Here is a 27,956-nt window from a genome sequence, read left to right on the forward strand (position 1 = left end):
ATTTAGATTTGCCGTCTCCCACAAATATTTTGTTGCTCCCAAAATACACAGCTTCTAAATGGTACTAAAATAGGAACTTTATTTTACCAAGTAGGAGTCACTGATGGGAAAATAATCTTGTACTCCGCTGGCTCTGTGTGCAGGTGGGCGACTGAGCTGGATAGCGAGTGGTTGCATGGGTGTGCTAACTCATTGTAAACTCTGAAAATAATCAGATAGTAGCGAAGTGTGATGGATGTGGGGTTTCTGAGGAGCCAGGAAGTACTCTGGTCAATGTAATGGGGCCACTGAAGGAAGTAGAGGAAGAGGTGCTCACTGGTCGGCTTGTTAAGGCGCAACGTGGAAGCAAGTAGGATAATGATAAGGGTGGAACAAACAAGGTGATAAAGCATTTGGAGCTGACTGCTTCTCATGCCCTAAGAAAGGGAGGACCTGAGGAAGGTGGAGATGACTGTGTCAGACACCATTACTTGGAAGCTCTGTGCATTTGCGGAAACAGAAATTTTTAAGGATCAAGAACTGAATTGCGGGACAGGTTGAAGATAAGTAAACCTTAGAGCAGGCTGATTTAATGCATGCCCCCTGGGCAGCAGTAGAGGATGTGGTGGCAGTTCTGAGTAGTTGGAGAACTGAGATATCCTGGTCACTGCTCCTTTTCATAAAGGCCAGCTGGGAACAGAAGATGTCCTGCCTGAGATTTGCCCGTATGAGAAAGAAAATATTTTGTCTGGATAATCCAGCTTTCAAACTGCTCTTAGTATGAGGCAATATAAATGACACCCGAACTCTAGCTTTTTATTTGTCAAAAGTAGAGAGTCTGGGGGCAGTATGAGGTCCTAGAAAAATCTACCCTGCTATAATGCACTTTCTTCTTGTTGGTGTCAACTAACTTTTCTATTAATGTCATATAGTTAATGTAGATGCCTTAATTGGAAGCATCACACCTTCATTTCAAAGCCTTCATGAAAGCCCACCTCTCTTCACAACCTGTAGAGAAGACTGAGGCTTTGAGTGTGATGGAGTGCATTTGACCAGATCAAAAAATTCACAGCCTCATGATGCAGAAAAGCGTATCTGTTCAAAACTCTTCTTGCTATTTCAAATATTCTGAAAAAGTTTTCCAGAACTATGCATTGGTATGTTTTACTTCAGGTTGGGTATTGTTTATCCACTCTAATTTTATATTGTTACCAGGTATATGTCCTTCAGCAGCCAATGTAAAAGCATAAACCTGAGGCAAATTTCCTGTAGTGCTATGGCTGATTAAAAAAAATTAATCTAAGTGTTCCTTCCTGATTTAAATCGAATTTATACACCTGATCTGTTAGTGTCCAAATCTAACCCTTGATACATCACAACACACATGATTTGCTAGCACCTAAAATCTGCATGCAAGTAAAACAGACTGGCTGTCATGCCTATGGTCCTTAATCTTAAATCTCCATAACACACTACATGCCATATTTAGATTTTGCTTATTCAAAAGTACAGACCGAGCCTATTGGACTAGACATAGCGGAGGATTCAGCAGTGGATAAAGGAACATTCTTATTCTGTGGAGAAAATAACTTCGATGTATTTATTATGCTATTAGTAGTAAGCTTGCCCTTTTAAGTTCACAATTCCTCCTCAGACCTTTCCTGGCAGTATTTTGATACAAAAACAAACACAAAACAAAGCCAAACCAACTGATTTATTGTTTTTAAAAGAAAAACTGTCTTCTCCTTTTCTTCCTCTAACTATACTGGCTTTTATTTCCTGCTTCTGTTCTGCTTAATGTCCTGGTTAACAGGGGAGGTTCCTGGTTAATGGGGGAGGTCCCAGACGACTGGAGGCTTGCCAATGTGACGTCCATCCACAAGAAGGGCCGGAAGGAGGATCCGGGGAACTACAGGCCTGTCAGCCTGACCTCGGTGCCGGGGAAGATTATGGAGCGGTTCATCTTGAGGGCGCTCACAAGGCATGAGCGGCACAACCAGGGGATCAGGCCCAGCCAGCACGGGTTCATGAGAGGCAGGTCCTGCTTGACCAACCTGATCTCCTTCTATGACCAGGTGACCCGCCTAGTGGATGAGGGAAAGGCTGTGGATGTGGTCTACCTGGACTTCAGTAAGGCCTTTGACACTGTCTCCCACAGCATTCTCCTAGAGAAGCTGGCGGCTCACGGCTTAGACAGGTGTACTCTGCGCTGGGTCAAAAACTGGCTGGACGGCCGGGCCCAGAGAGTGGTGGTGAATGGAGTTCAATCCAGTTGGCGGCCAGTCACGAGCAGTGTTCCCCAGGGCTCAGTTTTGGGACCGGTCTTGTTCAGTATCTTTATCAATGATCTGGGTGAGGGGATCGAGTGCACCCTCAGTAAGTTTGCAGACGACACTAAGTTGGGCGGGAGCGTTGATCTGCTCGAGGGTAGGAAGGCTCTGCAGAGGGACCTGGACAGGCTGGATCGATGGTTGTATGAGGTTCAACAAGGCCAAGTGCCGGGTCCTGCACTTTGGCCACAACAACCCCATGCAGCGCTACAGGCTTGGGGAAGAGTGGCTGGAAAGCTGCCTGTCGGAAAAGAACCTGGGGGTGTTGGTCGACAGCCGGCTGAACATGAGCCGGCAGTGTGCCCAGGCGGCCAAGAAGGCCAATGGCATCCTGGCCTGTATCAGAACTAGTGTGGCCAGCAGGAGTAGGGAAGTGATCGTGCCCCTGTACTCGGCCCTGGTGAGGCCGCACCTCGAATACTGTGTTCAGTTTTGGGCCCCTCACTACAAGAAGGACGTTGAGGTGCTGGAGCATGTCCAGAGAAGGGCAACGAGGCTGGTGAGGGGTCTGGAGAGCAAGTCTTATGAGGAGCGGCTGAGGGAACTGGGGTTGTTTAGCCTGGAGAAAAGGAGGCTGAGGGGAGGCCTCATCGCTCTCTATAACTACCTGAAAGGAGGTTGTAGCGAGGTGGGTGTCGGTCTCTTCTCCCAAGTAACAAGCGATAGGACGAGAGGAAATGGCCTCAAGTTGCGCCAGGGGAGGTTTAGATTGGACACGAGAAAAAATTTCTTTACTGAAAGAGTGTTTAAACATTGGAAGAGGCTGCCCAGGGAAGTGGTTGAGTCCCCATCCCTGGAAGTATTTAAAAGACATGTAGATGAGGCACTTAGGGACATGGTTTAGTGGGCATGGTGGTGTTGGGTCGATGATTGGACTCGATGATCTTAGAGGTCTTTTCCAACCTTAATGATTCTATGATTCTATGATTCTATGAGTTCAGTGAGCCTTGCATGAGTTTCAACCTGTCTATTGTTGTCCTTTCCAACATTAAAAAGCAGACAACCAACTGGTAATTCCAAGCATGTGAAAATATGTGGATTTCTCTATCTGCACAGCACACAGAACAATGCTTGACACTGGGAGTTGCTGAAGTTAGAGGGAATGGGGGGTGATCAGGAACAGGTATGACGCTATCAGACTGGATACAGTGAGGGAAAAGGAGAAATGCTGTAGTGCATTACTTGAAGTGCATGGATTTATTGTTAATTTTTAATCTTTTTCCTGTCTTTTAAATATATATTTGAATTTTCCATGCTTTTTTACTTGATAAATGGAACAGCAAAAAAAAAAAAAAACAACGTGCTGAGCATGCAGTGTATTTCCTCTTGCAAAAATCTTCAAATTTAGTACGTGGCCATCCATTCTTTACAGTCAAGTTATATAATTTGTTAGTCATTTGTTCTTTGTGAACAAACATGTAAGCAAAACTGTTATGGGCCTGGAGCAAGGGAACTGCCCTGTAACAGAGGATGTAGTGTTGAAGGCGTATACCCGAAGGTGCTACAGGAGTGGATCAGTTGTGAATAGAGTTACTCAGAGAGAAAGCAGTTTGTTAGAGAGAAAGCAGTTTGTCCGAATAAGATACTAAAGCTTTAAATTCTTCACTGAAGAACAAAACAGCCTTAAGATAAAATATGTAGTGATATTGTTGTAGCTGTGTTAGTCTAAGAATACCACTGAAGGAAGACTGGGGGAGGTTTTATTAGGCCAGCTGTTGCAGTTGCAGGAAAAAACCCAAACATATCTCCAGGCGCACAAAATCTTCTTTAAATGACATCATTGCTGCATATATTAGTGCCCAGAAAATGTTGCTTTATCTGTCACTTGGGCCCATTAGGTTACACAGAGTGGCTAATACAGTGGTATTACTGTTCCTCTGATGCGCAAGAGTTTGGTGACTTTTATTGCCATGTGTCTATGCAAAATAAGTATTAAGGGAGGCATGGTGTAGCTGAAGTTGTTGACTATGCTGAACATCCAGAAAGCTGGAACTGATCGCCTACCTTGGATAGGCTGCAAATTCAGTGGCACTGTTGCCTAAGCTGGCTCAATTATGCTTTGTATTTTTGTATTTTTCCTTGAATGGTGACAGCAAAAGCAGGGCATTAACTGCTTTGAGAAACTGATCTGACTGAAAAATAAAGTTTTTATTTTGTTAAATATTTTTTTAGGCAGACAGGTTCCCTGGTTTGGTATGCAAACATTTGTGCTGATGGAACTGAGATGGGCACAGAGTTGGGAATTGGATGCTGGGGACAGAGGACAGGCTGAGGACACCATTTTTTAGTGCCATTTAATCTTGCGGGCCAAGTTCTGCTGAGTACCTAAGCGTAAGAGCTATTACATACCTGTCTGGCAAAGTGCATCTGCAGTTGCTTAAAGCTAAGGATGTGCTCTGGTTCTCCAGCATCAGTTCAGTATGGTATGTGTACTGGTCTAAATTTCTGAGTCAGCTCTGTAAAAGGATCTTGTTGAATTAGAGGCACAGTTATTTTTTCTTTATATAATATAACTCTTGCTTTATATAAGAAATAGAGTACTTGCCCTCTGATGGTTGATGAAACATTCAGTTTTTATGTTACTGGAAGTGGAATTTTGAGATCTGAGTGATTCTTGGGAAATTGTCCATTAGAGAAAGGCTTTAGCAGTGGATGTTGGTTCACATCTTTATTGTGCTTTTCATACAACAAAGGGAAAAGAAATATATTTATTAATAAGTGGCTAGTTTGTATTCTTTGGAGTGAGGAAGAAAGTGTGCATGCACATGCATTTAAAGAAGCGCTGATATTTTGAGCTTGGCTCAATATTCCAGAATCCAAATGTACTGTCGCAAGGGAGATTGTTTAAGACCAATGTTTTGGTACAGAAATTAAGTTAATTAGATTAAATGTAGTTAAAACAGACCAACTGAATGTCTGCAAACAGGATATTGCTGCTACAGGTAAACTTTGTGTGAGCAAGCACAACCAAAAAAAAAAAGTCAGTGCGTCAGCAGGAGAGAATAGGTCTCCAATGTCTACAGCGGACTCCAGAAAAACACAAAGCACTAACTAAAGCTGTTTCTTTGCACCGTATCAAGCCTTGACACATTTTCTGTGGAGATGCAGTATCAGAAAGATCCTCGCCCTGGTTGAAAATGACTGCAGAAGATAATGTCTTATGTGCAATTTGAGCTGTTGGGTTTTCTGGGACAACAACAAAAAAATGATGGGAATAACAGACAGGCAAGTTAAGTTTTATGCATGAATGGCTTGATTTTCAGTGATTACAGTGAAGGGTGACTCTTGCCATGCATATTTATCCAGTCATTGATCAGGAAAGATGTAGTTTGAATTGGCAAGAAGTGTTGTCTTACAGGGTTTGCTACCCAGACACTGCAGTGTGTGTTAGTGTATGAGAAACCTTATACCTTAATTGCGAGAGCTTCTGAAAAGTCTGTTTTCCTTGTTGGTGCTAGAATGATTTGGAAAGAATAAGTAGCATGTAAGTTGAAAAAACAAATTAGTTTTAAGAAAAGCTTTCATGTGTAATGAGGTGTCATCTTTTACCCGACTCTGTGAATGTTTTTAATTCTTAAGAATAAGACTTAGTTAGAGCTTCTGGTATTTAAGGCACAACATAATGTATTTAAGGCATGGTGAGTGAGAACTACTTTGTGAACTGAAGAATCTGGTTTACAATAGCATGCGTAGTTTGGGTTCCCTGTAAATTACTTGTATGTGTGAATTAATTTGCATTGCTTTTCTGTACTTCTAGAGAGGAGTAAAAGTACTTGTTAACAGAGGTTACTGAGCTACAGTGTGGTAAATACTCAGCTAGGATTTACAAAACATGATAGAGTTTGTGAGAACATCTGTCAAGCTCAGACATGTAGTGATCATCCATATAGACAATGGAAAATCTGCTTTTACCAGAAGGCATGTTTTGCATACTTAATAATATGGTTCTGACCATGTTAGTACGTGAAACAGTGAAAAACACTAGGAATAGTAAGTTGTAAAGTAACAGCTAAATGGGAATGAATGGCCTAAGTATGCCAGTCCCTTTTGTTAATCTTGAGTTGCCTCTGCACCTTATTTCAGAATAAAATGACTGACTCATTGGTGACCACAAAATCTATGCTGAAAATCTGTGGGGTAAAGGGTTTTGCGGCAGTTCAGTGGGACAGTTCCTTTCTGCCTAACTCTGCATCAATGCCTAAAAAGCCAAACAGCGAGAGAGCAGGAGTCCCATGATTTTGCATCCATAACCTCCACCTCCAAGCATATGTGTAACAGTGCCTCATGAAAAAGAAGTTGTCAAATAGTCAGCACATACAGATAACCTATGCAAAATCAGAATGAAGGAAAAATTTTGGGGAAGGAGATGTTGGGGCTGGATCCAGAGACAAGGGAGCTAGTAGAGAAGAGGGCACTCTCTAATGGGCTTTTGTATTGCTGGAGTACATATAAGAAAAAAAACCCAGGTTTCTGTGCCTGTTGTTGAATCCATCCTGCTAACAGGCCCGTTAAGTAGTTTGCAGAAAAATGGAAGTAGCAAACCCATCCAGTACTTGAGCTTTATCTTATTGATTGGATGCTGTTTGAGATTTGAGGGAGAGAGTCCTGTTGCTCAAGGCTTACGTGTTTGTACGTGAGGTCGTTCTGGTCACCATTTTCTTCACTGATATCCAGCCAAGGAGAGTGTGGCAGATCAAGCGCTACAGGCTGTTTCACAGTACCTTGAGAAGGGTGGAATAATTCACTCATAGCAGAAATGGTGGCAGTGGGGCAACTCTTACAGAGGAGGGAATATTACATGTGCCAGTGTGGGGTTCCCTGTTGCTACTGTGAAATGGAGGGGCTTTGCAGCTTTTAGGAAAGGGAGGAGAGAGAAAAACAAAGTAAAGGCTGTGAATCTGGGGGTGTGTGTGTGTGTGTAAAGTGATGCCAATAAACAACAGGAATTGGGAGGTAAGATGCTATCAGAAACAACAAGGAAGGGAAGCAAAGGGAGAGAGCTTTTGAAGGATTCATATTAAAGGGATAAGTACACATTACCCTAACATAGCAGAAGGGTAAGAAATAAAGTAACTAAACACAATCTTATAACTGGCCAAAAAACAACAGAAAAAAGGAAAACTGTCTGTATAAACTGAAAATGAGATCAGATTACATCGAGCTTAAAGGAGTTGCATGGGTAAGAAAGGACAAAACTGGAAAGGCCAAACTGTGAGTAGGAAAGAATGTGAAGGATAATAAGGCAGAATTTTTAAATATCATATTGGTAGCAAGAAAGCTAGAAAAGGATGTGGCTTGCTACTCACTCTGAGAAGGGCATTGGTCAGTGATGCTGAGAGGCAGTAAGTATTCAGTCTTCACTAAGAGGATCAACTAACTGCCATGGAAAAAGGTTAAGAATTAAGGCAATGAAAGGGGAGGAATAGGTTAAAGACTACTTTGGCAAAGTAGATGTTTAGGCCTGACAAAATTGCCTGTAGCATAATTAGGGAATTGACTGAAATAATTTTAAAACTGCTAGTGAAGTTTTGAAAGCATGAGTGAAGAAGAGAGTTTCCGGAAGATTGAAAACCTGCAAATAAAACGTGTTCCACCATAGGCTGGCAGGGGTTGTAGGTGAAGAAGAAGTGGGATATTGTTATATTTTGACTTTAGTAAGGCTTTTGTTAGTCTGGCGCAGCAATCTGACAAGTCAGCTGGGGAAGTGGGGACAGCATGGAACTCATTAAATACATTTGTGGCTGGATGGAAAATAATATTCACAAAGTAGGTCTAAGTGGTTCACTCTTAAACTGGAAATGGGTTGCCCCATTGTATTGTTCAGTATGATTGACATGGATGAAAAAGGGTTGGATTAGTGAAGGGGTGGCAAGGATGCTGGGAGGAAGGATTAGATTTTGAACTCATTTTGGCAATACAGGAAATGATTAGGGGAAAAATGAGTGTGATTCACTAGGGCAACTGCATAATTCTGCTCTTGTTGAGGAATAAAAGAGCGTGCGTTTACTGGATGGGGAACAAGCTGAGGCAGCAGTCCTGCAGAAAAGGGTGTGTGTGGCGGGAGTGGGTGGTGGTTTAAAGGTACCAAAAGGTGAAAGCTTGTAAGTAATACTGTGGTGCTCAAAAAAGAAGGCAAACGCTGTACTCAAATGTATACACAGAAATGTTTTCTGTAAGCTATCAGAAAGTATTCTAGTAATCTTCACAGCTCTAATTAGGCGTCCTGGGGAATGCTGTGCCTGATTTGGGGCATTCCTCTTGGAGGCTGTGAACTAACTGGGGAAATTCCAGGGAGAGCAGAGGGAAAGATTGGAGATCTGTTAGGAGACAAGTTCAAACCAGACAGAAGAAGGTGGGCCTTCACATGTGATGGAAATAAATTGTGGAACTCCGTGTCCCAGGTGTGGTGGATTGAAAATGTGATTGCACAAATTCATGAGACAAAAGTCTATCAAGGGCTGGTCCAGTATAAAGACACTAATTTTGGCTTTTCAGCTCCAAGCCTCCGATTGCATAGGCTGGGAAGAGTATCCAAGGAAAGGTCACTGTGTACTTGTTCTGTTTTTACGCTGTTCAGATATCTGTCCTTGACCATTGCTGGAGATGGGACCTTGGGCTAAAGAGACTTTTGGTTTGACCCTGGGAGAATCTTCTACATTCTGGAAAGCATTTGAGGAGAGATGGGAGGAATTGGGGTGAAGTGTCAGGAGAAGTGTGCTATGTACCTGGTTATTACCCTTTAGGTACATAAAAGGTAGCTTTAAAGAGAAAGGGGTGGGAGCTAACAGTGGATCTCCAGATGGATCTAGCGTGATGTCCTTAGTGGTGTCTAATTAGAAAGACATCCAAGCTGGAGTGTTGAGGGTTCTAGAAGTACCTGCAGAGGCAGGAAGCAATTGGGAAATTCATGGGTCTCCAGTCATACACAGGTGACTTCTCTTTTCATGAGACTCTTAAAACTATCTGCACTGGCAGTGTTGCTGGTTCCCATGCTCTGCTATCCCTGACTACTTATTTGTGAAGGCAGAGTTGAGATCCTATTTGCAGAGGTTGAATAGCCCATGGCAAGAGATGATGCTGGTTCACCTAGATTCACTGCAGTCCAAATAAGTATGTGCACAGAAAACATGGCCAGAGTGACAGACCCCTTCTCCCACACTTCTCCAGCTTCCCGGAGGTGTAGCTGTGAGGTCCAGGTGCTTATTTTGTATGGTTAGGGATTTATATTGCCTTTATTTACCAATGAAAGAAGTCTCTGGTAATACTTTTATATATCTAAATAATTTTGTGATCTCAGAAAAGTTATGTGGCTTTGTCATCACAGACTCTGAATGCATTCCAGAAAATGGAAGAAAACCAATATGAAAACAAACCTTCTTCTTTCACTCCCTCTAAGAGGAAACTTAAATAGTTCCTGAATGTTTTATTTGCAACGAATGAGTTTGAGAGGTGACCTGACTTTGGAATTTTGCTCCAGTTGCAGCAATTGATGCGATGAGGATGGTATTAATACCACCAAATCTCTGGCATAGACAGGTGTAGCCACATTTTGTCCTAGTATGATTTCCCTATGTTTTAAGTCGGAATAAAAACTGCAGCTGTTTTAAATTGCAGTAATAGTGGCTTTGTCTGTGTTTGTTTTATGGACATCAGAATGGATAATAATGATGGCCAGTAATGCCTTGAAAGCAGGATGTGCAGATGCCTGTGAGTTTGTGTGTTTATTTATAGTCACTGAGGGAAAACTAAGTGAATGAAATGAATTTCCCATTTAGTTGTGTAAAAGGCTTAAGTCTGAGATTATTCTGAATTATCTGCATAGTTTCATAGACTGGATCTGACGTCAAGAAAGTTTTCTCTGTAGCATTCAAAACTTGTCTTGCTAACAGCTGTAAATTTATAATTCATAGGAATATACTTGCTTGAGTATGGTAGGCGGTGATAATGTCAAGTGCATGAAAAAAAGTCCATGGAGCGCTCTTAGAGGCTGGTCTCGGGGAAAAAGTTGAAAAGAGCCTGTACTTGTGTTTGAGCATCTGGGATGGTAGCTGCTGGATAGCCGTCAGAAGGTCTCTGATTAAGGAGATGATTTAGTTTTAGAAATATGAAGCCGTTTTGTTTTCCTACCCGGCATGCAGTGTCTCAGATAAACCACAGAGCATTTTAAGGATTGTGTTCTTGCAGCTGGCCGGTCCCTGACCACTCAGCTGAAAGTGGTAATAATAGTGTAATCCATAGAGCTGGTTGTTTTACTTTAGAAGACTGAGTGGAGAATTAAATGTCTTAATTATGACCTAAGTCTAAAAAGAAATTAGAAGGGCCAATCTGCAGGAAACTTGGTGCTTGCTTGTGGAAGGGATCGTGGATGCGGCAGGGCAAGGGAAGGGTCACCCAGCATCAGTAGTGTCTGTCTGTCTGTCTGTGGGAGTGGGAGATAGTGGTTTTCGTCAGGGGTGGATCTGGCAGTGCTGGTGAGAGAAGAAGGGCTGAACCAGTAAAAGGGACAAGCAGGGAGGTACCACGACTCCTTTGCCATGTGAAGTAGAAAGACACAGGGAGTGCCATGGTGAGGGGGCAGAGGAGAGGACGGACAGCACCGCTTCTCTTCATACCTTCTGGTAAATCTGTATCTATTCTGTCCTGGTCATGACTGTTTCTGGTTGTGCTTTCTATGGTTGGGTTTCCACCACTCTTCTGATCGTGGAGTAAAAGCAGATTGGGGAAAAACCTTTGGATTTAGCTGGAGAAGGTTTTTTTTGTCATGAATTGTCCTGGTTGGCAGGAAAATATGCCTACACTCTGCATTGCAGACTGAAGCTAGAACTTGCTAGGGACTGCAGAGTTTGGTAAAACGTGGCTTTAATCGCAAAAACGTCTGTGCATGTTGCCTTTCTCCTGTCCTTTAGAGCTGCGGTGCCCTGTCTCTTGACTGCACCCTCAGGTGATAAATTCTGGTCCAGTTCAGATTATTCCTCCTGTTCCTTTACGCCTTTCTCCATAGGCAGCACTGCCACCCTGCCTCCCTCTCTCCCTTTATAATTTCTGAGTGCTTTTAGCCTCCAGCATTGCAAAAAGGACTGAAAAGGATAAGGGGTGGTGGAAATAGGGAGTAGGGTAATGAGTGGCTGTGGAGGGAAGTGTATGTAGTACTGGCAGACAGGAAGGGTTTAGGAGGCTTTGTGGAGCAAGTATATACCCCTTTGCTACAGGCCTGTTGGCTTCATTTGACTTTGGATGTCAGCCCATATACTGACGTCCACTAGCAATCCCTATTGCATGCGTTTGAGTGCTGTATTGCCCCACCTTCTATCATCTGGCCCAAATTTAGCCATAACTTAACAGCAGTGGCTCACACTATGTATTTTAGGCTACTTGAGTAACTAACCAGTACTAATTTGGATGCTAATTTTAGGATAATAGTTAAGGGGTATAACACATTTAAAGAAAACTGTGAACTCGACAGATTTGCAGGCCTTCATTTATGAAGAAAAAGTATTTTTCACTCCCTGGATAGTTTAGGCTTTGGTATTTATGCTTCCTTTTTTTTTTTTTTTTTGAAAACACAGAAATAGTATATATTTTGGATAGGAAGAAAAATCTGGAAGGACATTGAAGAACATTATTTTTTTTCTCTGCTGTGAGAAATAGACTCCACAGTAGAAAAAATTCCATTTACCACTGCAAAGAAAATACTTTTCTGTAAACATTTCCTAAGCATGGATATGTGAACACAGCTGCCAGAAGAAAGTCGTGGCATCATTTCAGTAAATCAATCTGAAGTGATTCCAGTTATATTCTTCTGTTCTCACACAGGACTAAGAATGAATGAGGATGTAGGTAGAAAAGGTTAAGTTACAAAATCTGTTTGTAGCGATACCTGCCACATGAACTAGAATATAGAGTCAAGACCTGAGTTTGTGTAAATTAGTTAGAGGCTGAAGTGCTGCTGTACTGATTTATATTGGCACAAGCTCTAGTTCACTGTGCCAAGCCATACAGTCATTTTTCTGGAATCTCTGTCCTTTTTGGGGAGTGGAAGCTGAAACATTTATGTCTAGTCCTAGTGCTGGTGGTGTCAGCTCAAGAAAGGGTAGCGTAAGTTTCTGGGTTTGGGTCAGGCCTATGCAATGGGAAGAATGTAAGATGCCATCGTTTATGCAGCTCTCCATCAGTCTAAAAAAACATGCATGTATTTGGCTCTGTAGAATTTTTTCCTATTTGCTTTGCTGATAGCAAGACTATTAGACCTCCAAAAAATGGCATGGTGGCAAGATACATTAAAAAGATGACTTAATTTCCCACTGCTGTCTATACTGGTGACATGTCACTACCACACTGCCTTTGGTTCCTCTTCTGCTGGACTGTCCTAAATGCCAAGGACTCTGAGGAAAAGGAGGCAGGACAATGTGGCGTTTGTTTCCACAGTATTTCCAAGTATTTCCTCAATGCAGTATTTCTTGAATGAATACAGTACAAGCTTCAGGAATTCTGTGAGAGAAATGATTTTGCGAATGAGGAGGAAGGATATTTTTTCTTGAAGGATCATGTGACTTCTGTGAGGATTTTTTAGTTGTTTGTTTTTTAACTTTCCTCAAGATTAGTCTGGAACGGTCCACTGAATTTTTCCTGCCTCCCCCTGCAGCTAGGGCATGGCTCCCAGCTGGGAGTTTTCTTTAACTAATCCCTTGTGGTAGCAGGGACCTGTGCTCTCGCCTGGTCTTTCCCCTCCGTGGACTGTTGCAGTCGTGCCCGGTAGTCCATTGCTGTGGAGAGCAGACATGACAAGTCAGGAGGAAGCGTTCTGTGGTCTGTGATGCTTGGTGCAGGTGGCGTAGCTGTTCTGGGCTCCTTTCTAAACCTGCTTCTACTGCTTGGAGTTAGTTACCCGTAATCGTTGGGAGCAGTATTTAATAACTGAAGGGATCCCTTGCAGGGATGTGCTGAAGGAGGGTGACAACTGTTGCCATTTCTGGGGACAGTAGACTCGACTGATGTCATGTGGAAGTGTTAAAGTGTTAAACACTGCATGTGGGTAAAAGTGCCCAGCTGCATGACAGCAAAGCTTCCAGCAGAGCAGTGCCATGCGCTAGCTGTTGGACCATGGTTAACTCCTTATAAACCTGAGATTGCTGTATGATTAATTATAACTTTAATTCATCAAGTGGACAGAAAAGCATGGTGAATTTCAGCAATTCAGCATTGGCATAAAGGAAATAGAGCTCCAGGGGATTGATTGCAGCTTGGTAGTCTCTGAGAACATGGGAAAATCTTGCATGACAGGGAAATTCATTGCAATGCCAAAGAGTTTCGGATCTGCCCAGGCTGCTCAGTTCCTAACAAAATAATTACGTAGTGTCATGAATTGGAAGATTACCTCATGCCCCGGAGCCTCCTTTATGGTTTTCACTGGCTGGGAATGAGATGGCGCTCTGGGCTTTATCAAGGCAGCCAGGGAGGCTGTAGCTCCCTAACACCGCTTCAGAAGGTAAATGCTTTCTGAGTTGCACAAAGGAGAAGTGACTATGATTTAAATCTCCCTCCAACTGCTTCCCCCTCTGCATCATGGCAATATCAGGCTCAGACCTGATGTTAGGTCTCCCCGTCCTGGGGACATGGAAGAAACCCAGTATTTCTACCTTAAGATTTCTGTCTTTTGCATGCCAGTTGTTCTCAAAATAGGTGGAGGCAAGCAGGCACTGCCCTGATGAGAAAGCTGCAAAATACCTGCCCTGTTATGCGAAAGGTTGCTTTGAAAGCTGTTAGATGCTGCGCAGGGCGGTGTGTAGCAGTCCCCTTCAGTGCTCTGCCCTTGCGGTGCGTGTGTACTAATGTGTTTGCATTGGCGTGGGTAAAGATGGAAATAGAAACCCCGTGGTGTGGGCTATGGTATGAATATCAGATTTGTGCTTGGTGTTTCCCAACGTACTGAAGTCACTGCTATAGCCGTGTTGGATAGATTAGAGCTAGTGTAGCCGTACTTACCATGTGCATATTCACTCAGATGTGTGTGGTAAATAAAACTAAGTTCCTGTTCCTTGTTAATAACCAATTATCAGCAATGACAAAGGTTTTTTTTTTTCTGCTGACACAGTGTCATGGGTTTTGGTCGTAAAAAACCCAGCTTTAGCACAGCCTTATTTCACAGAGGGATGGGAAGTAGAGAAGGGTTAGGCTTTTAGTATACAACTGAGAGAAATTTCAGGAGGTAGCTTTATACCTTCTCTGTTGTTGCTAGTTACCCTACATCCAGCCTCCTTTACTGGTGAAATATCATAATCCCTTAAAAAAAATTCTTCCTAGTTAACAGTAACTCCATCTCTCCTGAGTTAGGAAGACATAAGTTTCCTTTAGCTAAAATGATGTCTCTTTTAGTGAGATTGTTTGGGCATGGAGTTGTTGGGGTAGATGTTGGGAATAAACATGTCAGCGAGTCGAGAGGGGTTTACATTGCCTAAAAATTGGGTACTCTGCAGGACTGTGTAATTCCTCTCCTGTAGCTGGCGGTTGTCCTGTAACCCTGTGTGCCAAGCAAGCTTGGCCGAGCCTGGGGCTCCCTGCCACCGTGCAGTGGGGCAGGGTGCCCTCTCCACTGGCTACTGAGAAAAGAAGTCTGTATTTTTTGCCTGAGACTCCTGGCTGGAAAACCTCAAAGGCCGGTGGGGTTGCTCAGAGTCAACGACTGCATGGGCTGTTTCTCAAGTGAAGAGGAGAGCGGGATGATAGGAAAAAAATTGTGGCTTTAACGGTAGCATAAACATGTTGTGGAAAGAACTGTGTTGCTTAGGGCCCGATGCCACCCATCCCCGTTAAGCTTTTGAATACCAGAATGAAGTACTGGAGTGTGCTACCCACAAACTTCATTTGTGGGACGTGAGTCATTTGGTTTAACCCAGGTTATAATTTGAATAAATGGTACATACTGGACGGGATTTTTCTTTAGCACTCTGGCAGCAGCCAGGACAACTTGTGTTCAGTCCATTGAGACTTCCTTCTGTTTGCCACTGTCAAAGGAAAGAATTCCTTGACTTTTAAAATTAACATTTATTTGAGTTCAAAGGTCAAGTGATTGCTTTGGCTTGGCATGCTTTTATGTCCAGGATCAAGAAGGACATAAATTAGATAAATTAATTACATTTTTTTTGCTTACTCCATGAAACAAATGAGTAAAAGACAGGTATAAACCCATTGCTTTTTAGGAGATATAAAAAGGTCTACCTGAATGGAATCAGCAAGAGAAAATATGAGTCAACTTGAGTCAGCAGTGTGCCCTGGCAGCCAAGAGGGCAAACCGCATCCTGGGGTGCATCAAACACAGTATAACCAGCCGGTCAAGAGAGGTGATTATCCCGCTGTATACAGCATTGGTGCGGCCTCCCCTTGAGTACTGCGTGCAGTTCTGGGCCCCACAATTTAAGAAGGATGTGAAGGTCCTTGAACACGTCCAGAGGAGGGCAAGAAAGCTGGTGACAGGGCTGGAAGGAATGTCCTATGAGGAGTGGCTAAGGACGTTGGGTTTGTCTAGTTTGGAGAAAAGGAGGCTGAGGGGCGACCTCATTGCTCTCTACAGCTTCCTGAGGAGGGGAAGTGGAGGGGGAGGTGCTCATCTCTTCTCCCTGGTATCCAGTGACAGGATGCCTGGGAATGGTTCAAAGCTGTGCCGGGGAGGTTTAGACTGGACATTAGGAAGCTTTTCTTTACCGAGAGGGTGGTCAAACACTGAACCAGGCTTCCTAGAGAGGTGGTCAATGCCTCAAGCCTGTCAGTGTTTAAGAGGCATTTGGACAATGCCCTCAATAACATGCTTTAACTTGGTCAGCCCTGAAGTGGTCAGGCAGTTGGACTAGATGATCGTTGTAGGTCCCTTCCAACTGAAATATTCTATTCTATTCTATTCTATTCTATTCTATTCTATTCTATTCTATTCTATTCTATTCTATTCTAAAATACATTGCATAATTAAAATAAAAGCTGTGGCACTAATGGCTCTATGATGTAATGATATCCAGCAGCTTAACAGCACATTTATTTGGATTCTAAAAATATTTGAGGCCACATTATCTAAAATAGTTAAAATAATAAGTTATATTAACCCACACACATTAGTATGTTGGTTACTTATTCCCATGGCGATGTAATGCAGTGAGGATGGTTCATTCTGGGTGCTCCTTTGCTTAAGGGGGGTAAATCCTGTGCATGGTTTTGAAAATTTTAGCCTTTATCTGAGCTGCAGAATCAATGGAAAATAATAACTCGGGTGGAGTAGGAGATTGAATAGATTGTAAAGGTGTTTCAATCTATGTGAATGTAAAGGAAAATGTTCAAGTGGAGAACATGGATGTCAGCCCCCACCAAACAGAGAAGTAATGTTGCTGTAGACTGGAGTTCATACTTTTGCAGCCCTGCAAAAGGTATTGCACAGCTTCCATCAACCATGTAAGGGAGGAAGGGGTGGAGTGGATGTATCTGGCGAAGAGGAAGCTGAGAGACGGTGCCCAGTGGAGAAGCAGCTTTAGGTTGTCGTAGAGGTAATGGCTCGACATAGACATACTGCCACACTGCTGACTTTGTTTCATAGCAGTGAAACCACCAGGTAGGAGGTTACTGCTAGAGGGAATGGCCAGGATTAAGGCAGTTTTTTGCTGTTTTGCCTTTCTCTAATAACGTGTAGTTTAAAGTCTTTTCCTTTTTTATTCCTTCTAGAAAAGTTATTAATCTTGATAAAAATGACTACAAAAAGTAGTTGCTTACTGAACTGCAGAGGAGGTTAATAAAAAATATCCTCAGTTTCTCTTACATGTGAAGGAGTTGCAGAATCAACTTGTTTGCAGAAGCAGAGGGATGCTTTGGTCTTAGGGCAGTGGTACCCGAGAGGGGATCATTCTCAAGGACAGCAGTGCCAACCCATACCCTCCTTGTTCAGGTAGCTCCCAGCTGGGACACCGTTGGCACCCTCAGACCATTATTTAAGTGGAGCACTGCATGTCAGTTTTTCTGGGCTGTTCTGCTCTGGCTGGTTCTTTTAGCAGATTTGGAATGGTAGTGATTGTTAGGGAGTTGCTGAATCTGGTAGATGGGGGGGGGGATTGTGTCTTTGACTGGGGTGTTGGGGTTCCCCCCTGCTGGTGTGCCTCTGGGCTTGTGGCAATGGGTGTGTGGTGGGCTGAGTGCTCCCCTGGGATGGGGCTGGGTATTGTTGGGGTTCCCCCACCTGCTGTCCTTCCTTTGTGCTCCTTCATGTGTCTGTGGAGATGAGCTGCTTATCCCATAACCTAATGGTGGCTGACAGTGGCCTTGACAGGACTTGGGAGGAATAAATGTGGGGAATGAGATGTTGAATGAAGTATGACACAGTATGTCAATACTGACTAATGCCGCAGTTGCTCCAGGCTGTATATTTTTTAGTTTCATGTCCAGACGGTGTTTGGCAGCAATCAGCTGGCCATTGCTCACGGTCCATGTGCCCTGAGCTCCAGAGTAGCCGCATCAAGGGAATTCGGTTGTCCGATGGGGATTACGGGCAGTGTAGGAATGGGGGAGGAGCACTGCTCTTCTAAATAACCTGATAATGTTGATGTTTTGGTAAGTTTTTATAAGGTTTCTGACAGTGTGGTATTTCTTCTTTTTTATTCAGATTCCTTTGGGACTCTTGTTCTTCCAGTAGTAAGTATTTCTTTCCTTTCCTCCTTCCTCAGAAAATGTTGACTCTGTAACTTTTCATCAGTTGGTATTGATGCGATGATGTATTCTGTGTGTGATCCTAGCTATTTTCACATTCTCAGGTGTGTGTATTTACTGAGTCCTCCTGAGAAACTCCCTACATCTCATCTCACCTGCCTTCTATACTATCAAAAAAACTTCACGACTTTCCCAAGGATCTTTAGATTTACAAGAATTTTCAGGGGAGGTCAGGACTGTCTGTAACCGAGGCTCTGGTCAATCTACATAACTTCAGACAATTTCACGTATGCTTTCTGGCAAAAGAGCATACCTCCACAGGCAGCTGCCACTCAGGTTCTTAATGAAATACAGTTTTGAATTTTCTTTCCTAAGACTCATTTATTGGCCCAGCCATCACTCTTGGTATCGAAAAAAATGCCTTGAACTTTATGGTTTAGGAGATGGAAACAAAAACAGAGGTGTGAAAGATGTTCCTGTCTGAGTAGATAGAGGAGAGCTGAAATAATTCAGAGCCGTTACAGCATCCTCCTTTGCCCGTTTAGTAATATTGCATCATAATGCCGTGTACTGTAAAGTGGCTCCTGTTTTCTACTGAGAGAGGTAGCTGCATTTCAGTGATGCATGAAGTAATTAATCTATGTAGCTTATAAAGCCAAGGAGTTTTCAGATCAAGTGCTCTGCAGCTTGTTAGAAGTAATTACAGGATTTGGGAGCTGATTTCCAGGATCAGCACAAGCTATCATAAAACTTGAACACAGAACTTTGCTTTGTGGGTTTTTTGACTGGCTGATACTACATCTCTATTTCAGACACACCATGAGGGCTAATTAGAGCTGAAAGAATTGTGCAAAGCAATAACTGAGAAATATTAAAATAAAAATGTATTTATACACAGTCTTCTTAAGGATTTGGAAATGCACGTTCAGTGAAAGTACATAATAAGCTAACTTGTCAACAAAAATGTATAATATCGAATTGTGAGTTGAGTATGAATCCTGAATTTACAATCTTGGATGTTCATCTTGAAAACCCAATCTAAAGAATTATGTATTTGTGTCAGGAAAAAAGTTTTAGCAAAGTCTTTATTTTTTTAAACATCTGTAAGTCTGACTATCCCTAAATCCAGTGGGTTTGAATTCTAATCTCAAATAAACTGTATATCTGATGAAATAATCTGGAAATGTTTGATAGATGCGTAATCAATGACAATGAGCAGCTCAACATTATGAAGAGTACTAGGTTGAAATGCATCTCTATGAACTGTAAATTAGCAAACGTAGAAAATTCAGTTTAAAAAAAAAGGATTAAATTAACAAGTTCCTTAATATAATCTGGCCAGGTCTTAAAGTGTTCAAGCACCTAAAACTACGCGAGGTGAATTCCTCCCTCTGTCGCCACTATCTGAAGTGATGAAAACTGACTCATTTTTTAATAGTAAGATGTTTTTTTCATTCGGGTAGCCACAGTAGACTTGTTTTGCTCAAAGTGTAGTTGGCTGGTAGCAGAAGGTGGATAATGAGTTTCTGGTTTCAGCCGTCATCTTTTCCAGAGGAAACAGTAGCTTCCTTGTCTGAGGTGCTTGTGATGGTGGCTGGTGTGGTCAGGAGAAGTACGTGAGATGGCTTTTTTCTCTCTTACGTTAGGAATGCCAAAATGGGGATAGTAATACCATTCACTTGGGGGATGTATTGACTAAGATAAAGTATTTTCTCAGCAAGTTCCTACTACCTACTGTTAAAAGCTGCCTTGCTCATATTTGGGTTGAGAAACAACTCTTTAGAGAAGGAGTTGGTGGGGCTGAGGTAAATAGTTACCATTATTTTAGCAGTGACCTTCTGGAAGTGTTGTATTAGTGCAGTTTCTGTTAGCATAGATGTGTGAACCAGAAGGTGGGTTACTTTGCACCTCAGCTGTCCTAATACACTGCCATGGCAATGCAAAATTCATTGCCTCTGGCTTTTACATCAAGAAAGGTACAACAGGCAGTTTTGTCACCATGTTGCAGGAAGGAAAGATCTTTTGAAATATAAAAAGTACAAAAATTAAGGGAGCAATCCATGCTATCCGTCATTATTCATGGTAAGAAAAAGATACAGAAAAATATATGAGGTCTCTAAATGGCATTTACAAACTTTTAAAGAAGAAATCAAAGGCGATCCTTGCAAGTGTGTTAAAATAATGCTGTAAGAGCACAATTCACTGCTATGGTGAGACAAAACAAGCTTATTTTCCCCCCATTTTAATTTTGAATGTTTATAATGTTTCCTAGACTTCTTATAGGGAATCCTGTCTGCTTTTTAGGGGGTACACCTTTTTTAATAAATGATAATATTCGTAAATGAATTAATTTTGAGGTAATATTTGACAGATGCAGTAACTAAGGCTGTTCCTCCTATTTAATATATTCCAGAATACTTGGCATGGAAGTCGGAGAGTGTTGAAATATGTGAATCATATGTTCTTGGCAATGTGTATACAAAAACCTGCAGCTGAAGAAAATGCAGGATCTGTTTGTGTGGTGCTTTGCACCTAAAATTTAGTTATGTAAGTCCAGATTTTAAAGGGGGAATCTCTTCTTCCTGGGTCATCATACACCTGCTCATGGGTGAAAAAGAGAGCCTGTTTATTTTTCCCCTTCCTGATTTTTTTTTTCCTGGCTTGTTTTTAAAAACAGAAAGCCAACAGAGAGGGATGAAATGGTAGTTGATTCCTCTTCATAGGTAAACACACAGAGAAGGAAATGTATTCGATACAGACATTTGCATCTACCTCATTTGTCACTCTGTGACATTTTTCCCTGTTTGAGAATTTCCGTTACCTCACTGTGTGCTCTTAAAATGAGTTTTGACAGCACAACAGCCTTTCATTGTAGAGCTTGGTAGAATACTTTTGATGTGCTGTGCCTGGTGAGTTAACAGCTGTAATTTTCATTACCAGTGCAAGAGGAGTGCTTCATTTCCATATGTTATGCTGAAAAATGCAAGCCTGTCTGTTTTAGTTGTCTTGACCCAGAGGTTTTACTCCAGATTTACTGTTGTAACTGCAAACAGAAGCAGCAAGCTTTTTATCAGGGCTACTTGTTGGAACCAGCTGTGTGTTGTGTTAAAACCCTTTTCCTTCTTCAAAGAGACACTCCTAAGCAGGTGGCGGTACAGAAGCTGGCATCTGCGCTGGGATGTCATTCGTTGTCTGTGTACGCTCTGCTCGAGGTCAAATTCATGTGTGCTGCAGCGGCTCTGCTTCGAGCCTTTTGACCCTTGTGTCTGGGATTCCTCCCACCTAACTGATGCATCTGAATGATGAGCTCTAGATTTCCTCTGTCCACTGGAGAGACAGAGAGAGAGACCTGTGCGTGGTTATTCTGATCTTACATGATCTAAATTTCCTTGCCAGTGATGTCTGTCTGTGTTTACTGCCAGCACTGAAGGAGTCTTCAATGTCTGTCCTAAATAAGTTAACCGTATAAAATGTCTCTTCCTTTATTCCTTAATATTTTGGAAAGAATAGTTATTTTACTTTCTAGATGAGTTGCAGTATGTGCTGTAATTATGAATCACTAAACTGAAATGAGGCAAAATCAGTGAGGTTTCTATTGAAAAACAGTACCTCACTTCATGAGATCTTCATTCTGAATTTGATTTTTCTACCCCATAGGACATGAAGCTAAAGCTTGTAAAAAGAAGTGCAAGGTTTTCTTACTGTCCTGCTCATCTTGCCTGCATATAGCTTCTTCAGCTCTTTTATTTTTGGAAAATTCATCACCAAAAAGTGATGAAGTCAGAAAAAAATTAGCCCCCAAAATCAAACCCAAGAAATTTCTAAATAACTGTGAAAAGAAAAGAGAGCGCGCTCTGTGTGTGTGTGTGTGTCTATGAATGGTGTATGAATACATAGATACTTACATTGTTGAAAACCTGATTACTACTGAAAATCAGATGCAAATATGTTGAAAAGTTGCTTCTGCTAACACATTTTCAGGTGATTGTTGAAATGTTACTTTAAAGCCCTGAAATCCTCTTTCTCTTTTTGAGAATTTATGTGAGTTGACAAGTTCAGAAATATGTCAGATCTTTATGTCAAATATTTTTGGAATAATAATATCTTCAAGAATATTTTGGATAGTTAACGGGGAGTCACTGTTTTCTTTTTAGCTGCCTTTGAACAGTGCTTCTGGGAATTATGAATTACTGGTGGAAGGCCATGCTGACGGCCAGCGCATCTTCTCTAACCGTACCAGCTTGATGTACATGTCAAAGAGCATCTCCGTATTCATCCAGACTGATAAATCTATGTATAAACCGGGACAAGATGTGATGTTTCGGATTGTCACTGTCTATCCTGATCTCAAACCTTACAAAGTGTCTCTGAATATATATATCCGAGTAAGTATCCACAGGAACTGAGTTATACATTGGAATTTGTTGTATGTTCCAACTTTATGTGACAAATAAAGATCGTATGTATTGCTACCTAAATCTTGCTAGCAAGAGCACTCACATTTAACATGCAGCCTGACTTTTCTCCTAGGATCCTCGGAAGAAATTGATTCAGCAGTGGTTGATGGAGGAGGGTGATTTGGGCGTAGTTTCCAAAAAATTTCAGTTATCAATGAACCCTCCGCTAGGAGACTGGTCCATAGAGGTGGAAGTGAACGTGAGTATTAACACTGCCAAATCACAGAGAGATTTCATTTCTCCTGATAGATGTGAATAAAATTGTGTTTACTTCGGTGAAGCAAAACCAGAAATAAGCATGGACCATGAGAAGAGGAAATCCTTCCCTCATGGCAAACCCAAGATATTATGCAAACCTCTCAAGATTTTCAGTAGTATGTGGTTTTGTAAGGAAAGATATAAAAAACCCCATACATATTTTATCCTAAGGTCTGTGTTTTCATTCTAAAATACAAATGTTATTTGAAAAGTAAGGGGTTTTAATATTAATATAAAAGAAAGATCTTATGGAGTACTAATTTTTTTTTAAGTGAAATGCCCTTATGTTTATTTTGTAAAAGTGAATATACAGAAATTCATTGTGCCCTGCTGTGCAGCCAGTCACTGTCTCAAGGGGTGTGGAATCAAAGGCTGTCATTTACAAACCTCTGCCTAGTTTTAGGGGTGTTTCAGCAATTCATGATGACTGAGGAGTTACTGAGGAAAAAAAAACTATGCAAAATAGAAAGGATGAATAGTAAAGCAGAACTATTGCGTAACAAAACTGGTATGATCTAGTTTGCACGTTGCTACTGGTAATAGTTCTATCAGTTAAATCCTTTAAGCTGTACACTCCTCATACACTGTGGAACATGTTGCAAAAATAGCTGGAGGTTTAGCTGTTCAAAACTCTGTGTGTCAGGTTTATTCAGCCTGCTTTAAATGCCTGTAATTTGGGAACTCCATTTCTGACTTGGCTTGCAGTGGCTGTTCAGAGACATTTCGGAAGTACAAACAGGACTGCTTAATGTTCCCTAATAAGGGAGGTGATGTGATCATGTATTATTTGGGAATAATATGTATCAGTACCAGTTACATGCTTGATAGATTTCTATAGGCTGAGGTAGGTGAGGGTGGTGCTCAAGTGAGTGTCAGGACTGGATTTTTTGAACACGTTCTCAGGTGGGTGTGGAGTCGTTGCTACTGTCTTTGATGGGAAAAGTGTTGTAAATTGTTCCTGCCCTTGTCCCTGTGCTCAGCCGCTCCTTCCCATCCCTGCACTGCTGTTCAATAGCTTCTTAGTCACACTGAGGCAGCTGTAGTAAGGCTGAGATCTAAAGCGTGCCAGGGGAAGTGACCCAAATTGAAAAGCACCTCTGTGTTTTTCTTTGCCTAACCCAGACCAGCTCACTGATCTGGTTGACAGCACAGCCCCCACTCACAGCTGCATAGGTGCTTTTCAGGGGGTGGGGAAGTGTGGCTCAGGCACGGAAACAAAGGCTGGTGGCAGTGGTGAGCTCCTTCAACAGCTCGTTTGCCAGGTGGAAAAGTGTTTGTGAAATTTTGCTTGGGCTTTCTGTGAAGTCTTGAATAATCCTTAAGTCAGGAGGACACTGCTGAAGGAACTGCAGCAGCTGTTTTCAGGATCTGAATATGAGTGCCACTCCCTCCTGAAACAAAACCAAAAAGAAAAGGAAAAAATAATTGTAAAATTGAAAGAAAAATGCCTTAGATTCATCTGGGCTAATGAAATAGCTGCGAGAAGACAGACAAGTGAAGCGAAATGTTAGTAGACCATAGGAGATGGTATTCTAAATTTTCGCCGTCTAGTGTTTACTACAGAATGTTAATGAGCATGGAAAACGTGTGGCAGGGTGGGAATGTCTCTCAAGTCATGAGTAACAGGGAGAAGACAAATAGGGAACATTTTGTTCACTGTCTCTTCCAATGTATAGCTAGAGGGCACCAGGTGAAGGAGGTGAAGAGCAATTTCAAAACAATTAAAACAGCATAACTGAACTGTAGAGCACAGCACTGGCGGGTGTTGTGAATACTGAAAACTCAGGTGGGATCAAAAAATGTTTGGAAAAATTCACAGAAGTACAGTCCATTAAGAACTGTTAACTGGAAAGCCCTGAGGCTCAGGCTGGCCCAGTGTCACTGCTGGCTACCCTGGTTGATGTGGTTCTCTAGGTGTTGAACCTTGACTGCTGCCAAAGACTGGACATTGGCCTTCATGTTAGATCTACTGGGGTACCTTCTTTCCTAGGTTGTCTTTATCATATTCTATTATGAACATCTCGTTTTCCCTACTATTACATTTTTAAAGCGTAGGGTTTTAGCATTGAGTATGACATTGAATGCAGTGTTTGAGGTTCTTAATAGAGCTCTAAATGCTTCAGGGGCATGAAGAATATCCAGGGGCTGGGATAATGCCCATCACACTAGGGTATCTTTCTCTATTCACCATTGTTACAGGAGACAGTTCAAGGTGGAAAGTACTGCAAAATGCTCTTGGTACATTTAACAAAATGCTCTCTTGGGAAAAGGTAAACTTGGGCAGAACAGAAACAAGATTCTTTTTTTTCATTGACAGAGGAAATGGTTAATATTTAAGAAACACTGTATTTAATAAGTGAATAAAAGGGGAACTAGGAGATAGATATCAATATAAATGAAAGTCTGAACTCTTGCATATTTGTAGGAAATCTAAAGATCCCAAGGAAAACTTCATCGTTAATAGAAGTATGAAAGAGTTTTTAAAGTCTGCTAGGAACAAAAGAAAATCCAGTGGTGGCAGAGCCCAGTAACATGAAGAAACAGTAATTATGTGGCAGAGGTAGAAGCATTTAATAGGGGTGATGGTTCTGTGTGGTTAAGTGAATCTCATTGTGGGGAGATTTGAGAAGACCAGTGGAAGATGAATGTCTTAACAGAATGTTCTTAACAGAAAAGAGTAAGTGAGGTAACATGGGAAACTCTAGACCTGTCATCTGGCATGAGAAAAACAATGACAAAGGTGATTTGGGATTCCACTGATAAAGAATTCAATTCTTTAAGGCTATTATGGATTTGGTTAATAAGGTAGATTTACTGATGTAAGTTTTTGTAGATTTTGTAGATTTTTGTAAAGGCTTTTCATTGTACAAAACCCTAATGAAAAACAGCAATGTATGTAAAGTCTGTCAAAGAAGGGTGGATTGATTTTTGGGCAATCGACACTCACCCAGGGTGTTTCTAATATAAACTGGTGACAGAGTTTGCAGATGGAGCCAGGGAAAAGAAAGCTCCATGGTGGGAGGCTGCAGAAGTCCCATCGGTTGACTGTATATCAAAGGATCAAATGAATCAATGGATTTATTGCTTACAGTCTGTGGGTGCCGTTACAGGTTTTAAAAGGCTTTTTAATCTAGTGGAGAAAGGCATAGTATGAACCAACTAATAGAAATTGAAGCCAAACAAATTCTTTCTGGCATATATATATCTTTCATCAACAAGGCTCTTAATCAGTGGAACCAAAAAAAAAAAAAGGGAGTGAGGGCTTCTGTTACTCAATGTTTTAGCATCAGGAATGGTTGCCTTTTTGGAAGATGCATTATAATAATGCAGGTTGCTGGAGCAGCTGAATACTTGAGTAACCAAACCTGAGATAAAAGCAGGTCAGGCTAAATGGTTCCTTCTGTTATTAAACTCTTTGAATTGAAAATTAAAATAGAGGAGGAAAAGAACAGTATATTATATAAAAAAAAAGAGTTGTAGGCTTTGGGGTCCAGAAAAACCTGGCTATTCTTACAATTCTTATCCTGTGGGAATAAAACAGCAACCCCAAGCCCCACACATAGAAGCTTATGTTGTTTACTTTCAGACCCCTTTTCCTCCATCATTCACACCTGCTTTGCTTTAATTTTCAAATTCTGTTAATATAATTACAAAGCAATATGCATTATTTCTGTAGCATGTGCCTACACAGCATCTTACATTGGATAAGGCTGTCGTGCAGAATATATTAAAAAACTATTGCAATATTCACACTATTACGCTAGGTCTGTCTAGTGGGTTTTATCACAGACTGTTATTTTTCTGATAGCATGTCATACCATTGGATTAATGAAACCTGCAAGAAACCTTGCAGAATAAAGGGAAAGAACTTTCTGATGAGAAACTCTTTTTGATTCTCTTGGTTACGAGTGAACTTATGCCCTGAAATACAAGGACATATGGGATGGGATTCAGTTTGAGGTTTAAGACGAGTGGTTGTCTGTAGGTAGGTGATGTGGTAGAGATTTAGTTGGTGTTCAGTGAAAGCTACTGAGTGACCCGGATCACTCCGAGTCGATATTCCTAGCTGTTGCCTGGATATTCCTCGCTGTTCTGCTGTCCAAGGGAGGTACAGGTTTTTTCTGTGTCATATATAAAGTTGTATGGATTCACCAATCCCTTCTTGATAACAGAGGTCACTGAGAACTTGGATTTACTGCTAAGGAATACTTAGTATAAGTCTGGCATTTTTAATAGATATGCCTACCTATCCTTAAGTAGTACTGCTAGCCCTGGGTCCACATGGGATCCAGCGCAGCTTATGGATCTACTCAGGGCTTTAGGAACCTCTTCAGATGGCAAACCCAGGCTGATCTCCGCATGACTTAGCTATCCTGATGCCACGACCTGAGCTTTCTAGTTAAATAGTCAGCTGTCCAGCCTTTCTATCTCAAGTTTCCCTCTTGTCTTTAAAGAGTGTTCTTAAGTCAGTAAATAATATTTCCCTTCCAGTGGTTACAGATCAATTCCCAAGTGTACTGAGTTTGGGTTCCTGGAAGTACTGCCTCTGAATTCTGTTTTAAATCAAGTTCTGGCTGCTTGCTGCTGTTAAACATCCTGTAGTACTTTTTAATAAGAGTTCAGGTGTTAGTACAGCTGTTCCAAGAAAACTCAGGACAGAGTAATTACAGTCTGGTTCCCAAGTCTCCACCTTGTATTTTATTTGGATATCTTATATTTCCTGTTGTGGAGCCTGGTGCTGAAAGGCTTTTAGTTGCTGAGTTTTAGTAGTAGGCATCTCTGACCAGAAGTTGTTCCTAGTTATAAGGCATTTTGTAATCTAATTTATGGAAGTTGTTATTAGGAAATTTATGATCAAATATTGAAGCGTAGTAATGTTTCAGGTGCAATGAGAGCTTTCTAAAATATCTTTAGAGTATTATTTTTTTTTAAGAGCTTCAGCTATAAAGCAACTTACAAAATCAACTGGGGTTGATGATATATTTTACATTTTGAGTTTTTTAACTTTTGAGGTTTTATGTATGTTACAGTGTATCCACAGTGAATTCTGTGATGTTTTACTGCTAGGTCACCTACAGATTTCCATTTGATCCATTGAGTTTGAGGTTATATCATTACTTAAAAAAAGTGTCACCCTCCTTCAAAATCAGACTGTACCTAAAATCTTTGGAATTGGCTGTGTATTCAGTAGTTTGCAAATGAGCACTGATGTTTAATCAGGATCTGATAGTGTTAATACTGGTGACATTGGTGGGAC

At 41.5% G+C, this 27,956-nt stretch overlaps 1 protein-coding gene across 1 annotated transcript in view; it reads left to right on the forward strand.

Moving 5' to 3' along the window:
* Positions 1-27,956, forward strand: part of CD109 (CD109 molecule) — an 89,357-nt gene that overhangs the window by 965 nt on the left and 60,436 nt on the right. Inside the window, 3 exon segments of the mRNA XM_076333079.1 lie at positions 17,941-17,969; positions 22,139-22,369; positions 22,515-22,640. Coding sequence (XP_076189194.1) covers positions 17,941-17,969; positions 22,139-22,369; positions 22,515-22,640 — 386 coding nt within the window.

Source organism: Aptenodytes patagonicus, chromosome 3 (assembly GCF_965638725.1).
Source record: "Aptenodytes patagonicus chromosome 3, bAptPat1.pri.cur, whole genome shotgun sequence".
In the NCBI taxonomy this organism is placed as follows: domain Eukaryota; kingdom Metazoa; phylum Chordata; class Aves; order Sphenisciformes; family Spheniscidae; genus Aptenodytes; species Aptenodytes patagonicus.